Source organism: Euleptes europaea, chromosome 15 (genome assembly GCF_029931775.1).
Source record: "Euleptes europaea isolate rEulEur1 chromosome 15, rEulEur1.hap1, whole genome shotgun sequence".
NCBI classification, from domain to species: domain Eukaryota; kingdom Metazoa; phylum Chordata; class Lepidosauria; order Squamata; family Sphaerodactylidae; genus Euleptes; species Euleptes europaea.
The window spans coordinates 44,854,054-44,870,344 of NC_079326.1; the positions used below are offsets into that span (position 1 = coordinate 44,854,054).

At 46.1% G+C, this 16,291-nt stretch overlaps 1 protein-coding gene across 2 annotated transcripts in view; it reads left to right on the forward strand.

The window, feature by feature from the left end:
* PPP1R1C (protein phosphatase 1 regulatory inhibitor subunit 1C) overlaps nucleotides 1-15,194 on the forward strand; it is a 36,875-nt gene extending 21,681 nt beyond the window's left edge. Inside the window, exon 5 of one of the 2 annotated variants that reach the window (XM_056861535.1) lies at nucleotides 15,080-15,194. In XM_056861535.1, the coding sequence (XP_056717513.1) occupies nucleotides 15,080-15,168 (89 nt within the window). In that variant the 3' untranslated portion in view covers nucleotides 15,169-15,194. The remainder of the gene's footprint in view (nucleotides 1-15,079) is intronic. The other variant, XM_056861536.1, reaches the window with a different exon arrangement.
* Nucleotides 15,195-16,291: the final 1,097 nt, after the last annotated feature.

Genomic DNA, 16,291 nt, shown 5'->3' on the forward strand with positions numbered 1-16,291 from the left:
TTGGCAGCCTTGTAGACTGGAGAGTGTAGTTTTTTTGGTTCATTACAGATGTTATTCGTTGGCTCCTTTTGTGTGTTTTGGGACCTCTTGCCCAAACATCTATCTCCATTATTCACACATCCACACTTCACATGAGGTATGTGTAGTAATGAAGAGATTGATCTGTGTTCCGCAATGTTGTTGCCTCAAATTTCATCTCTTCCATGTGGCTTTATGTCCATACATAAAGGGGCTTTCAAGGCATGTGAGAAGCAGAGGTGGTTTGCCAGTGCCTTCCTCAGCAGTCTTCCTCGGTGGTCTCTCACCCACGTACCGACCCTGCTCACCTTCAGAAATCCAACGAGATCTGGCTGTGCTATGTCACCTTCCCTTAGGATTGCCAGGTCCCACTTCGCCACCAGTGGGATGTTTTTGGGGTGGAGCCTGAGGAGGGTGGGGGTTGGAGAGGGGAGGGACTTCAATACCATAGAGACCAATTGCTAAAGCAGCCATTTTCTCCAGGTGAACTGATCTCTATCGGCTGGAGATCAGTTGTAATAGCAGGAGATCTCCAGCTAGGACCTGGAGGTTGGTAGCCCTACCTTCCCTCCCACATGTGGCTTTGTGTGTGTATAAAGTGCCATCAAGTCAAAGCTGATGTAGTGCAACCCTGTAGGGTTTTCAAGGCAACACATATTCAGAGGTGGTTTTTGCCATTGCCTGCCTCCATGTCCCGACCACTGGTACTCCTTGGAGATCTCCCATCCAAATACTTGCCAGGGTCGACCCTGCTTAGCTTCTGAGATTTGATGAGATCAGGCTAGCCTGGGCTATCTAGGTCAGGGCATGGGGACAATACTAGTAGCTTAACTTAAAGAGCTGTTGTAAGGATAACAGTGTTAATACGTGGAAATTGCTTTGCAAAATGAAAGCAGGGCAGGGCAGGGAGCTGCCACCTGTTCCAAATCCATGCTCAGATCAGCTGGCGGGTTCTGTAACATCTGCCAGGAATGTGGTTTCTGATGCTGTAGTGGCTTTAACTATGCGGCTTCATGTAGGGTTGCCAACCTCCAGGTAATAGCAGAAGATCTCCTGCTATTGCAACTGATCTCCAGCCGATAGAGATCAGTTCCCCTGGAGAAAATGGCCGCTTTGGCAATTGGGCTCTATGGCATTGAAATCCCTCCCCTCCCAAAACCCCTCCTCAGGTTCCGCCCCAAAAATCTCCCGCCGATAGTGCAAAGGGACCTGGCAACCCTAGCTTCATGGGAAGCGACTTGCGGTGCCTTTCTGGTCATGTTCACAATTCCAGGGAGCCCCTTTGCAGTCGATCGCCAGGGTGAAAGGTCCAGGATTAGCATGGGAAGGTGTTTCTTGAGAACGACTTCATGAGCAGCTAAGGACAACTCCATGAGGCTGTCGTATTTCTGGCAGCTTCGGTTTGGAGAGCCAGCTTTGTACACAAACTAGCAATCCCTCTCATAAGTAGGCAAGATTCCAGCTCTGTGTAAGCCATGAAAAGAACAGGCTTGTACAACAGGTGCAGTTACAAATTAGAGTTTTGTACTAGATCTTATCTCTTTGTTTTTTTCATAACCTTCCCCCAAGGAGCTCAGGGTGGCATATTTAACTTCCCCATTCTCCTTTAATTTTCACAACAGCCCTGTGAGGTAACTTAGACTTCAACAGAGGAAATGGCCATAGTAGAGTGGCCATTTGGACCTGGATCTCCCCAGTTCTAGACCAACATTCTTCCTACTATACCAATCTAGCTTTTGGGGGAATGAGGAGAACCTTGCTTTTCATACTTACGTCAAGATAATCTGGAAAATGCTGAGCCATTGGGGAAAAACACCTAAAATCAAAGTAACAGGAAACAGGATGGGTTGGATTCAGGGATCTATCAGTGGAAGGTATTGGTGGTTGTGGATATTCTTCACTTTCGCCTCTTGCCAGCATTTCCTTCTGACTCTGGGAAAGATGATTCCTGGGCTCATGGGTACCACATAGCCACGTGGTTCAGTGAACTACAGTAAGAAGGGATCCCTAAAACTGGCCCAAGGTCACGCAGTCAGCTTCATGACTGAGTGCCAAAATAGGGCCATTTAGTCATGGCTGTTTCCTCGCGGTCACCCCGATGACTACTTCGGGGCTTTGCTTTGATTATGCTTGCATTTTCCAATTGTCAGCTGTCGCCTCGCTCTCCCCGCGTGTTTCCACACGTTTCCCCAGCGTTTTCTGGATGATGGCTAAACATGAATCCAGAAAACGTGGGCAAAATGCACGGAAATGCGCGGGGAGAGTCGACCTCTGATGGTCGGAAAATGCAAGCATAATCAAAGCGAAGCCCTGAAGTAGTCGGTGGGGTGACCGCGAGGAAACAGCCATGCATTAATGGTCTCGATGTTACAGGGTCCACAAATATGATGACCTGCAGACTCCAACACATTTTAGGGAAGAATTCATCCATTTAAAAATGCCACGAGGGGGACTGTTTTGGCACTTGAAAAGGCATGTGGGAGGGGAAACAAGATTGCCTGGTCCTGCCACAGGCCTGATCAGGATTGGGCCCTTGCAGCATTTTTAAATGGCTGGATTCTTCTCTGAAATGGTATCGGTGTCTCTGGGCTGGACCCGTGGATGTTGTAAAGCCTAGTTGGCCCTAAATGTCTCCCTCATGGAGGTGCCAGCAGGTATAATGGGTAAATACCTTCCAAGATACTCTTGAGGGAGCCACTGGTTTACTTGAAGCAAGCCATCTACCACCTGTGAGGTTTGGACATATATAATTTTTCTCCTGCAGGAATCCATGTAATCCGTAATTAAGATGTAGCAGGATTTCAGGACTTTACCTTGAAAATCAGTGTACGTAAACCAGGTGGTTAATAGTGCCATCCTAAGTAGAGTTAAAAACCTGCTGGGCCCATTGTCCTCAATAACGATTCCCATTGGTTTCAGTAAGGCATTCAGTGCTTTTAGCATGTGATGAGAATCAACGCTGTGACGTGTTTAGTTGTCCTGCATGAATTGTATGCGAAATGGGTATATCAAATTTGTTCTTTATCAATGGTATTTATGGTCCATAAGTTTAGATGAGCTTTCTTATTGGTGAGATGTAATGCCTTAGACTCAGCCGAGACACAAGGGCAATACGATAAAATTATCACAGAAGAACGCAAATGCCCATTTTGTCTGGATCAAGTAAACTCCCTAGCCCACATTGTTTTAGCATGTCCACAAAATAATATTGCACGAAATAAATATATCACTCCCTGGATAAAACAGCTAAAGACACTTTCTGAGAAGTGGATACTGCATTATCTGCTGTCAAGTAGATCGGTCAATTGCGTGAGAGATGTGGCAACATTTCTCTTTAAATTGTCAAGGAAAAATTAAATTTCATTTCCCCCTTTTTTTAAAGTGTGAAATGGTAGATGAATAGCCAACAGCTGTTAAATCTAGGGAAAGGAATGGTATTTGTAGGCTAGAATTATTCTTTCCTAAAGTACCACACCTACCGTTAGGTTTTTTTTCTTTGTGCTTTTTTTGTTGTAAGGCAGAAAGTGTAGAAGCGCATGTGGCCGCGCTCAGGGCAAAGAACCTCTGCTGTCCAGCCATAGTTACACTGTTGTCTTATTTTATTACTTTCTGCAGCGTAGCGAGGATACCTTCATTTTCATTGTGGTCAATGTGACGAGAACAAGGAGAAGGGCTTCAGATGGATTCCTTGTACTTGGATTCAAACTTGCTATATTTAGTGACAATGTTCCCTCCAGTGGTTCTGAAGGCTCATTGCATGTTTAATTCTTGGCACCCTATTTCTAGACTCAGCCTTCCACCCTTCTGAGGTCTGTAAAATGACTACCCGGCTTGCTGGGGGTAAAGTGTAGACGACTGGGGAAGGCAATGGAAAACCACCCCGTAAACATAGGTCATTTATGCATGGGAGCTTCACCTGAGGTTCGTTGCTGGCTGGACCCACACTTTCCTGTTGGGAATCTCTGCACCAGCGGTCTCCAAATTCAAATCAAGTCCCGCCCCTTTAAATGATGCTTTGTAATTGGCTTACTTCGCAGGGATTCCTGTGAGAGGAAACCTACCCCCCAACCCCAAATGCCGCATTAAAAAGCCTTTTAAGAACCAAAAACAAAACCCGGAGCAATCTGAAATGAAGGTGGTGGGGGGGGGGGGAGAATTTCAAGCCTGGGTTTTAAAAAGCCTTTCTTTTGCTCAGAAAGAGCCCTGAGGAAGCAGGAAGCATTTTAATCCCCACCTCTTTTAATCCCCACCTCTGCTTTGTGACTGGCTGAGAGAAAGCAAGCTTCTGTGTCCCCTGCTTTGCCTTTTGCACTGAGATTTCAGCCGGGCTGAGCTCAGGGGAGAGGAAAGAGTTGGGTGAACAGCGGAATGGGAAGACCCGGACATTGCGAGGGCTGGCAGCGAGGTCATTTCTAACTCATGCAGAACTCCAAGTATGGTTGCCAGGTCCCTCTTCCCCACCAGCGGGAGGTTTTTGGGGCCTGAGGAGGGCAGGGTTTGGGAAGGGGAGGGATTTCAATGCCATAGAGTCCAATTGCCAAAGCGGCCATTTTCTCCAGGTGAACTGATCTCTATCTGCTAGAGATCAGTTGTAATAGCATGAGATCTCCAGCTACTACCTGGAGGTTGGCAATCCTAACTCCAAGGAACAACTGAGTCAGACGGGGGCGAACATGAGTCCAAATACCCATGCGTAAATGACCATAGTCTGCCTAGTAAACGTCACTCTATGGGCCAGTAATGACTCGGTGCTTGCACAGGGGACTACCTTTACCTTTATTTCTGAAACCAAACATCTTATTAGGACCAAACAGTCATGTTCCTATGAGTTTTTCTTGCAATAAGAGATATTTCATTCCAAGACTTTAATTCTGTCATAAATATCCAAGCTGATAGGAAAGGCAAACCCAACTATAAGGGCATCGATCAAATGCCAGTTTTCAATATGCCTAGCAGACCTTGTGTGTGTCAAGTGCCATGAAGTAACTTTTGACTTACAGTGGCCCTATATGAATGAATTACCTCCAAAACATCCTGTTAGTAAAAGCCTTGCTCAGGTCTTGCAAATGGATGGCTGTGGCTTCCTTGATTGAGCCAATCCATCTCATGTTGGGTCTTCCTCTTTTCCTATTGCCATCAACTTTTCCTAGCATTATTGTCATTTCCAGTGAGCCAATCCATCAGATACCGGTTTTCAATATGCCTAGCAGACCTTCTCCAATTTTAATCGCATTTTGTTCTGTGCAGCAAATGACCCTGGGGATTGGCTGCAGTGATTCTTTAGCAGAAGGTGCTGACAGTAACTGATCTTCACCACTTTCCCACCTCTCCAGCAGCCATTTCTAAACTTGGTATAGTTTATTTCCAAAGTAATGTGATCTGCATGAAATGATAGCCATGTGGGTCAAGAGACCACAGCAGGGAGAGGGAAGGGGGCAAAACCGCTCTCCCCGCCTCTTGCTTGATAAGAGCTCTGCTGTCGGAAAGAAGCAAAACAGCCATTTTACCCATCTTCCCCTCCCCACTGCAGCTTCTTGACCCATGGGGCTATTGCTCCATCTGGGTCCCCCATCTAAGCAGGTTGGAAATATGCTTGGGCAGGACAGAGCCAGGAAGACTGGGGATTCTTGCATGGACTTCACATAGCGTTTGTGCTGGATCCAAGCCTGGATATCGATGGCCATCTTTTTTGCATCAGATGAACTGATCAGATTCCATGGGGTTTGCTGCTCATTGTGATGTCCGTCACATGCGCTCCAATCAACAGACCAGATTCTGTCCACCTGGAAAACTGTCATCCATATGCCTTGCAGGGGTTAACATTCCATTTGTACATATTTTAAATATTAAGCGCTTATTCTTTTCAAGGGAAAAATCACTGGTGCGGTTCAGAATGGATCCAGTTTTCCCAAGTTTTATTTTTAAGCAAATTCTCAGAAAAAAGCTCAGATCCTCTAAAGCTTTTTTCCGAGAAAACTTAGAAAACTGAGCCAGCTCAGTTGTTGCAGATCACTAATAACCTTCCTTGTCATATTGTTTCCCCCACTAGTACACTAGCCTTTACAAAGGGCTGGGAGTAGGGTTGCCAATCTCCAGGTGGGGCTTGGAGTTCTCCCGGAATTACAGCTGAGCTCCAGAGTACAAAGATCAGTTTCCCCCCAAAGAAATAGCGGCTTTGTATGGTGGACTTTATGAAATCAAATCCTGCCTGGGCTCCCTCCCCAAACTCTGCCTTCTGCAAGCAGCACCTCTGTATCTCAAGGAATTTCCCAAACATCAGTGAAGGCCTGTGCCCTGGATCCTTGCCCATTCTGGCTTCTAAAAATCACGTAAAGACCACATCAATAGGCTTGCCAGCTCTGGGTTGGAGATTTTGGGGGTGGAGCCTGAAGAGGGCGGGGTTTGGAGAGAGGAGGGACTTCAATGCCATAGAGGCCAATTGCCAAGCTGCCATTTTCTCCAGGTGAACTGATTTCTATCGCCTGGGGATTAGTTGTAATAGCGAGAGATCTCCAGCCACCACCTGGAGGTTAACACTTAACAAAAAGGATTTGCCTGCTACACATAACAGTGAATATCTGAGAGCCAGCATGGTGTAGCGGTTAAGAGCGATGGTTTGGAGTGGTGGACTCTGATCTGGAGAACCAGGTTTGATTCCCCACTCCACATGAGCAATGGACACATCTGGTCAACTGGGTTGGTTTCCCCACACCTACATATGAAGCCAGCTGGCTGACTTTGGGCTAGTCACAGCTCTCTTAGAGCTCTCTCAGCCCCACCTACCTCACAGGGTGTCTGTTGTGAGGAGAAGGAGGGGATTGTAAGCTGGTTTGAGTCTCCCTTAAGTGGCAGAGAAAGCTGGCATATAAAAATCAACTCTTCTTCTGTATAGAAGAAGCATTACTGGGCTTCTTGCCTATGTTTCCCTAAAGTTCAGGATGATCAGCTGTCTGCAGCTAAACCAATTCAAGGATCGAATGTTTGTGTTGCAGTGTTTCTATGACATTTCCCCTCCGGCTTCCAAGCCAACATCTGCTGCTGTATCGGGCTGAGGGCAAAAGTACTTATTGGTAGTAAAACCTCAGTTCCATACTTAAAATAAGATATCTTCCGTTAAGTGTACATGGGATTTCCCCCCTACATTCCCTTCCCATCCACCATCCAGGCAAATACAATCATGTGAGGAGATAAATATTTGGTTTCCACTGAGGGAATGGAATTGTTCTCATTTTATTAATGTTCACTCCGTGCATTTATTTTTGACATTGCTGTCTATTGCAAGCGGTTCTGCAAATACGTCTTCTCTAGGATGCTTTACAGGGAGATATAAGAGAGAACAATGGTGGTTGTTATTTTGGGTGGCATGGTAACCAAGGAAGAGAGCTGTTTTAACATACCCATGAGAGGGTTTCTGAGATCTGTCAACTTTGCTTTGTCTTCTGTTGTTCAACTGATGCCTATCAGCACACTAAACAAATGCATAAAAAACTGTCATGTTGGTTTCCTGGGTTTCCTTTTTGCCAACCTCCAGGTAATAGCTGGAGATCTCCTGCTATTACAACTGATCTCCAGCCGATAGAGATCAGTTCACCTGGAGAAAGTGGCCGCTTTGGCAATTGGACTCTATGGCATTGAAGTCCCTCCCCTCCCCAAACCCCACCCTCCTCAAGCTCTGCCTCAAAACCTCTTGCTGGTGGCGAAGAGGGACCTGGCAACCCTAGTCCCAACCCAGAGTTGACAATCCCAGTTTTGAAACTTTATAGGGTTGCCAACCTCCAGGTACTACCTGGAGATCTCCTGCTATTACAGCTGATCTCCAGCCGATAAGAGATTAGTTCACCTGGAGAAAATGGCCGCTTTGGCCATTGGACTCTATGGCACTGAAGTCCCTCCCCAACCCCGCCCTCCTTAGGCTCCACCCCAGAAACCTCCCGCCAATGGCGAAGAAGGACCTGGCAACCCTAAAGCTGTCGTACATAATATTTATTGTGATAATTCTAACAAACACATGCTGACAAACCACAGTTGGACAAAATGTCGTGTGAGTTGACGCTCACAAGGTCAGACTCATCCAGTTTGGCCTGACAAGAAAACTCCAGTGTGCCACCACTCATGTGACCCCAATGTGGAATTTTATTATAAATATTCGGTGTTTTTCTTGCCCCTTGGGCAAATCTAAAGCAATTGTTAAGGGCACCCAGCTAAGAACTGTAGGGCTTGAGAGAGAGAAATCAGTTCAGAAACCTCATCTTGCTTTCGGTGAATACCGCTGACTAAGCAGCAGGCCTTGGGTTCAACTCAAGTGATTTCTTCCATCGGAAGTCTCCTGACTGGCTGGCGCGTTCTGTCTGAGGACTAGTGAGGGAACGGAGGAACCAGCGCATGTGAAATGTTTGCACGCTGGCAAAGCTTGCCTGAAGGGATGAAAGCCTTCACGGCTGCCGTTTTTGAACGCTGTCAGCAAAAGAGTCGCATCGCAGTTCAGCCACAAGCTAAACCAAACCCCAGGTCTCTCTCTCGCTCACGCACGCTTTGTGCACTCAGCAGATATGGCAGCATTGTGCCGAAGAAGCTTTTCTCTATGCCAGTCATGAGGATCCACCCCTGCTCATAGCAACTTTTAAAACGTGATTTAAAAGGAACTGAAGCTGGGCAGTCTGAGAGAATAAAGAGGCACACTTCCATTTTGAAAACAGCCTTTCTGTGTTCCTCCATTGACTGCCCTGAGGGGCAGGGAGGAAGCGATCGGGCCAGTTTTGTTCCTTTTGATCCCATATTTCAGTTTCACTTTGCCCCAGCTGCGGTGTGGTCATTGATGACCATTCTGAGTTTTTTACACCATGCTATTAGGGTTTCCAGCTCCCTCTTCACCACCGGCAAGAGGTTTTGGGGGCGGAGCCTGAGGAAGGCGGGGTTTGGGGAAGGGAGGAACTTCAATGCCATAGAGTCCAATTGCCAAATTGGCTATTTTCTCCAGGTGAACTAGGGTTTCCAGACAATTCACAGTGGGGTTTCCAGCTCCCTCTTCACCACCGGCTGGAGGTTTTGGAGGTGGAGCCTGAGGAGGGTGGGGGTTTGGAGAGGGGAGGGACTTCAATGCCATAGAGTCCAATTGCCAACGCCGCCATTTTCTCCAGATGAATTGATCTCTATTGGCTGGAGATCAGTTGTAATAGTGGGAGATCTCCTGCCACCACCTGGAGGTTGGCAACCCTAAGGTGAACTGATCTCTATCAGTTGGAGATCAGTTGTAATAGCTGGAGACCTCCAGCTGCTACCTGGAGGTTGGAGGTTATGGAGTTCTTGGGGTTACCAACTCCAGCTTGGCAGATTCATGGAGATTTGGGAATGATGCTTGAGAAGGGAGAAGTTTGGGGAGAGGAGGGGGCTCAACAGAAATGTGTGACACCATTCGAGTTGCTAAAGGCAACCCTGCAGGATTCAGTGCTATTTGGAATCCTGCATTCAAAGGAAAGTAGGAGATTTGGAGAGGGAGCCTGGGGAGGACAGGGACCTCAGTGGGGTACAGTGCCATACAATCCAATCTCCAAAGCATCCATGTCCTCCAGGAGAACTGATCTCTGTACTCTGGAGATGAGCTGTAATTCCAGGGGATTCCCCAGATGCCACTAAGCAGTAGGGTTGCCTGCTCTGGGTTGGGAAATACCTGGAGATTTTTGAGGTGGAGCTTGAGGAGGGTGGGGTTTGGGGAGGGGAGGGACTTCAATGACATAGAGTCCAATTACCAAATATTCTCCAGGTGAACTCATCTATTTCACCTGGAGATCACTTGTAATAGCAGGAGATCTCCAGCTAGTACCTGGAGGTTGGCAACACGACTAAGCAGCATTACCTTTGAAGCATCTGTGGCAATTCTGAACTCATCTTGAGGCAGAAAATATTCCTGTTTTTACTGCATAGTATTAGTTTGTTTTGACAGTGATGGTCTTTTATGGATCTACAGGTAACTCATGAGCATATTGGAAAAAGGACTGTCTAAACTCCGAAGGGCAAATTACTCTATGGGTAGGGTAGCCAGGTCCCTCTTTGCCACCAGCAGGAGGTTTTTAGGGCAGAGCCTGAGGAGGGCGTGGTTTGGGGAGGGGAGGGACTTCAATGCCATAGAGTCCAATTGCCAAAGCGGCCATTTTCTCCAGGTGAACTAATCTCTATCCGCTGGAGATCAGTTGTAATAGCAGGAGATTAATTGTAATTACCTGGGGGTTGGCAACCCTATCCATGGGCCTTTGGACTGTCTCCTTCTGAGAACCTTCCTTCCCTAGCCTGTTGCAGAACTTTGGGGAATATAATGTTTTCAGAACTTGTTCCGTGCAAAATATGTCTTAGATATAGATACAAGGGCCGAGTTTCTTTTCTTTAAAAAAGGACTCGACCACAATGCCCAAAATAGACTCTTGGGAGACCAGAGTTTTCCTTTCTCTTCCCTGACATACTGACCCAATGCTGCCTGACCCCTTAAACTATTTCAAAGCAAACCTTAATATAGCATGGCTGCAAATTAAGAGGCCTTATCTAAAATGGGTTGATTAATCAGGGCCAAAGTCCCAGGCTAGGTTTTTCCGTTGTATATAGAAAATGAGGTACGTTGTTCCCATAAACAAGATTTAGATGAGCAGCAGACGTCTTGGTACGTAAGAGGGAAAAATACATCCATTTATAATACATTCCTAATCAAACATTCAGAGGACATAAAGGGACCTTGTAGTGTGGTACGGGGGTTAGAGAGCCGGACTAGGACTTTGAAGGCCTGGGTTCAGTTCACCGTGAAGGTCTTTGAGTGATCTTGGCTCTGTCGCTCTCTTTCTCAGCCTAATCTACCTCATAGGATTGTTGTGAAAATACAGTGGAGGAGGGGAGAACCGTGCATGCTGTCTCAAGCTCCTTTGAGACAATGTAGAATAAAATGTTGACAGGTAGAAGAGGAGGAGTAGGAGTTGGTTTTTATACCCTAATTTTCTCTACTTTAAGGAGGTTCAAACCATAGAATCATAGAGTTGGAAGGGACCACCAGGGCCATCAAGTCCAACCCCCTGCACAATGCAGGAAATTCACAACTACCTCCCCCCTCCACACCCCTAGTGACCAGAAGATGGCCAAGATGCCCTCCCAGTTTGCAATCACCTTCCCTTCCTCTCCTCACAACAGACACCTGGTGAAGTATGTGTGGCTGAGAGAGTTCAGAGAGAACTGTGACTAGCCCAAGGTCACCCAGCTGGCTTCATGTGTAGGAGTGGGGAAAACAAGCTGGTTCACCAGATTAGAGTCCGCCACTCATGTGGAGAGGGGAATCATACCCAGTTCTCCAGATCAGACTCCACCGCTCTTAACCACTACACCACGCTGGCATATATTGTGGCATCTTAAGGACCAACAGATTTATCATGACATAATATTTTGCAGATCAGATTTATACAGTGAACTCTCAGTTGGGAAGAGTATATGTGTATGTACATACACACACATGAAAAAATAATCACTGGGCTCTGAGAATATATTTCACCCATCTGTGGTGGGTTCTAGATCACAAAAGCTCAATTCATCTTTAAATTCTGGTTTGGTTGTTTTTGTGGTAACCAATTAACATGGCTATCCTTCTGGTATTTGTCTTTCACCCAACAGGAAAGTGGCTAGACATATTTCCTTGGCATACATATATCCAGTTGTAAAAAAACAAGAACTAATGTTTCTACCTCCCACCCCAGGATTTTAAACAAAGATTGAAGATGCTCCTGTATGATGCTTTCTTTTTGGTAAACTACAATGCCTCAGTTACATTCTGATGTCACACAAAACAAAAAGAAAAACTCAGCCTTAAATCAAACAAGAGGCAATTTCCCCCCTTTGAGAACTGAGAATACAGTACAGACAGAGTATCCCTTAACTGGACATCCCATATCCGAACTGATCTGAAAACTGGACCCTTCGAGCTGGCATGCAGGCAGATCCGTGCTGCTTTCTTTCAATGTTTATTCTCACCTAAAAAAATAAAATGCAGTGTACACAGCATTGTAGGTGGAGACTGAAAGCCTGCCGTTGTTAGTTTGTTTGTTGTTGCTCTTGTTTAACTGCTGATACAGGTATTCTGGTGAGATAGCTACACCTTTGCTTTCTGATGGTTCAATGTACACAAAATTATTTTTAAAATCGTTTAAAATTACATTCAGGCTATGTGTATAAATGGTATATAAAACATAAATGAATTTGGGTCCCATCCCCAAGATAGAATCATAGAATCATAGAGTTGGAAGGGACCACCAGGGTCATCTAGTCCAACCCCCTGCACAATGCAGGACTTTCACAACTACCTCCCCCCCACACACCAAGTGTCCCCTGCTCCATTCCCAGAAGATGGCCAAGATGCCCTCCCTCTCATCATCTGCCTAAGGTCATAGAATCAGCCTTGCTGACAGATGGCCATCTAGCCTCTGCTTAAAAACCTCCAGGGAAGGAGCACTTACCACCTCCCGAGGAAGCCTGTTCCACTGGGGAGCCACTCTAACTGTTAGAAAATTCTTCCTAATATCTAGATGGAAACTCTTTTGATTTAATTTCAACCCATTAGTTCTGGTCTGACCTTCTGGGGCAGCAGAAAACTAATGCAGCACCCTCCTCTAAATGACATCTCATTATGTATATGCAAAAATTCCAAAATATTCCAGTATACGGAAAGATCCAAAATATGGACCATTTCTGGTCCCAAGCAGTCCAGATAAGGGATACTCAACCGGTAGTAGTCATTAGTTTCTTTTGTAGCATTATCAGCTCCAGACAAACTTTTCCCCCCCCTGGTAGATGAAATATTACAAAACTCTCCTATTGAGTTGAATGAGGAGATCAGGAACACTCTGGGAGTGCCTTAGAGAATCTTTAGATCAGTTCTTCTATAGGTAACCCACATTATGTTTAAAAGCCAACTTTAAAAGTTTTAATTTATTGAATTTAATCAGCAGCTTGGATCTGTATCAACCGTTTGAGCTACTGTACAGGCCAAGAATGTTTAGCAGCGTTGTGGCATATTGTTGAAGCTTACTTTCAAATTTCATGTCCATTTAGCCAGATAGGGTAGCCAGCTGTCAGATTTTCATTTTCCCACTGGAGATTTCATGCTACGACTGTGGGAATGTCAGAGAGTGGCCTCGTTTGCGCAGATAATTTGTCCCGAATCTGCAAATATGCTCGGAGGTGGTGATTTAATCTAAAATGCATTACCAGTTCAGAGCGTATGAGCGCCTGCTTACAGAAAACGACTTGGCATTCAGGCTTTCCTCCTCGACATTAATTGGATTAAATTACCTGCAGTGAAATTGGAACCTTTTGAGGGAAAGGAACGAAGAACATAGCACGCTTCAGAAGCGAGACCAAAAAAAAAAGCCTCAAACATCGATACCCTTCTCACTCAATTTGTGACATCAGGGAAATCGATCAGGGTCATTCTGAGGCAGGCGAACCTAGGGGTGCCTTCTGATTGTTGTGGGGTAGAAAGGAAACCTGGGCCCAGGGAAATCATCGGTATGCTGAGAAGCCTTGCTGTAGGACAGATGGTGAGAGAGGAAGAACACCGCCAGACAAAAGCTGAAATGCCAAACAGCATTTCAGTCAGAGCCCAGAGATCTCCATTCGGGAATGAGGAGCCCAGTCATAGCCGAACACAAAAGGTACCGCAGAGGGTGAACAGAATGACTTCAGGGCAGCTGTGCTTTGTATAAACAGACGGTGAAAACGCATGGTCACTTTATCCTCCTTTAATCCCTGTTTTAGCCAGGATCGAACGCACATTAGGCGAAACGCGTGCGTTCGATCCTGGCTAAAACAGGGATTAAAGGAGGATAAAGCGACCGTGCGTTTTCTCCCAGAATGTCCTCTGAGCAAGAAAGCTGAGGGGGCTACATTGAATTATAGCAGACAGGTATGCCGTGGCAAAAGGAATGGAGGTGACGGATGGTATCAAATAACCCAAATCTTCCTTTTACGAAAGAAGCACTGGTTTATATTGAGAGTTGTCAACAGCTATGCCGCTCGCATCGAGGCAACGGCCTTGGCAACCCTGCAAACTGAAAATGCATTTTGAGTGATGTGGATATAAATATAACCAGAGGGCTAGGTCTTCTGTTACTGGAACGGTGTAGAAAATTGATTTTGGGTGGCACGCTGCTCCAGTAACTTGTAAGAGAAGCCACAGGCTCTGTCAAGTTATGGTTTCCCTTCCTGTATTAACTTGGCTGGTTTCTGCACTGCTCTGGTAAAATTTGGGTCCAGGGAGCCAGCTCAAAACAGATATTTGGGGGGCTTTAGCAGAAAATGCCAAAAAGACAAATAAGTGGGTTGTAGGTTGAATCGAGCCTGAACTTTCCCTAGAAGCTGAAATGACTAAACAGTGGCTATCGTGCTTTGGTCCCATTATGAGAAGACAAGACTCACAGGAAAAGACTATGCTTCTAAGAAAAGTTGGAACTGGAACCAGGAGCGGTGGATGGATCTCTGCTCTCCCTCTTACAGCCTCATAATGGCAGCTGGTAGGTGGAGGGAGAGCAGGAACGTCCTAGCTCCTTCCTCCCTTCCTAGAGTTGCCAATCTCCAGGTAAGGCCTGGAGATTTCCTGGAATTACAACGGCTCTCCTGACCACAGAGATCAGTTTCCCTAGAGAAAATGGCTGCTTTGGAGGGTGGACTGTATATGGTATATCCCACTGAGGTCCCTCTCCTCCCCAAAACCCTGCCCTCCTCAGGCTCTACCCCCAAATCTCCAGGAATGTCCCAATCTGGACTTGGCAACCCTATTTTCCCTTTGATGTCCTCATACATTTGGAGAAGCTGGAGGAAGTGTCAGAGCTGGATCCAGAGAGATATCTGAATGCTTCCTCTGATAGCCCCAAGGTGCCACTGTTGTGGTCCATTTAAACATAATCTTGCCAACAAGAATAACTTCTTCAGGCAGCCTGATGCTATACACAGATTTGATTTGATTTACTTCTTCCTTCCACAGAAAAGACAAAGGCTTTTGGCTTGCTTGTGTGGTGTTAAAGACACTTTCTACTTGCAGGGGTTAAGCACCTGAAAAACCAGACTGGCTCCGCATTCCCAGAGGAAGACGAAGGGGTCAACGAAAGAGACGAAGAGTGGAGCCCATAACTGGTGCCGAGGGTCTGTGGGGGGACCTTTCTTATTAATAACTGAACTGCTAAACTTTCCGTACTTACAATGGAACTCCGACGCTTCGTGTTCCTGACCCAAAGTCTTCACCTCAGTACCAATAGCAGGAAATATTTCATTGTGGAATTGACAGCAGTTTGCTGAATTGGCCTGAGATACCTTATAATGGGGGGGGGGGTTAACCCTTTCTTTTACAGCCATTTTCCTTCTTGTTTTTAATGACTTCTGATATGTAGTTTGCAAACATGTTAAGTCGTCTCTCTTTAGTGCTGCCACGCCTGAAACTCTGAATGCAGTCTAAGATCAATTGTAAATAGTACAGATTTCAATGCTGCAAAATAAAAGGCAAGATACATTTAGACAAACTGGTGTATTTTTTCACAGTCCTTCAGTCAGACTGCATGGTATTGTACCCCACTGAGGTCCCTGTCCTCCTAGGGTTGCCAGCCTCCAGGTACAAGCTGGAGATCTCCTGCTATTTCAACTGATCTCCAGCCGTTAGGGATAAGTTTCCCTAGAGAAAATGGCTGCTTTGGCAATTGGACTGTATGGCATTGAAGTCCCTCCCCTCCCCCAGCCCCAATCCTAGTGTCCTCCCCAGGCTCCGTCCCCAAATCTCTAGGAGTTTCCTAAATTGGATCTGGCAACCCTACCCCCCCACCAGTGGCTTGGGGAGTGGGGGCCCAGGCAATCCTAGTCCAGGTTCTGGTATTTCAATCCTAAACTACTGTTAATGGGGAAGGGTTTGGTTAAAAGATTTATGATGCATTCTGGATTTTCAATGACATGGCCAGGTTGTTTCAAGACAACCTGTTGCTCAGGAATGCTGCTGCCTCTCCATCACAAATCCAACACTCACCATGACTCCAGTATAGGGTTGCCAACCTCTAGGTACTAGCTGGAGATCTCCTGCTCTTAAAAGTGATCTCCAGCTGATAGAGATCAGATCACCTGGAGAAAATAGCCGTGACACCAGCAACATCCAGAGCCAAGCCCTTGAACCACCAACTCTGCCTCAGCTACCTAATGGTGTGTGTATGTGTGTGTGGGGGGGGGGGACAGGGTTTGTGGGAAAGTTGTGGCAAGGGATTCCCATGGCAAA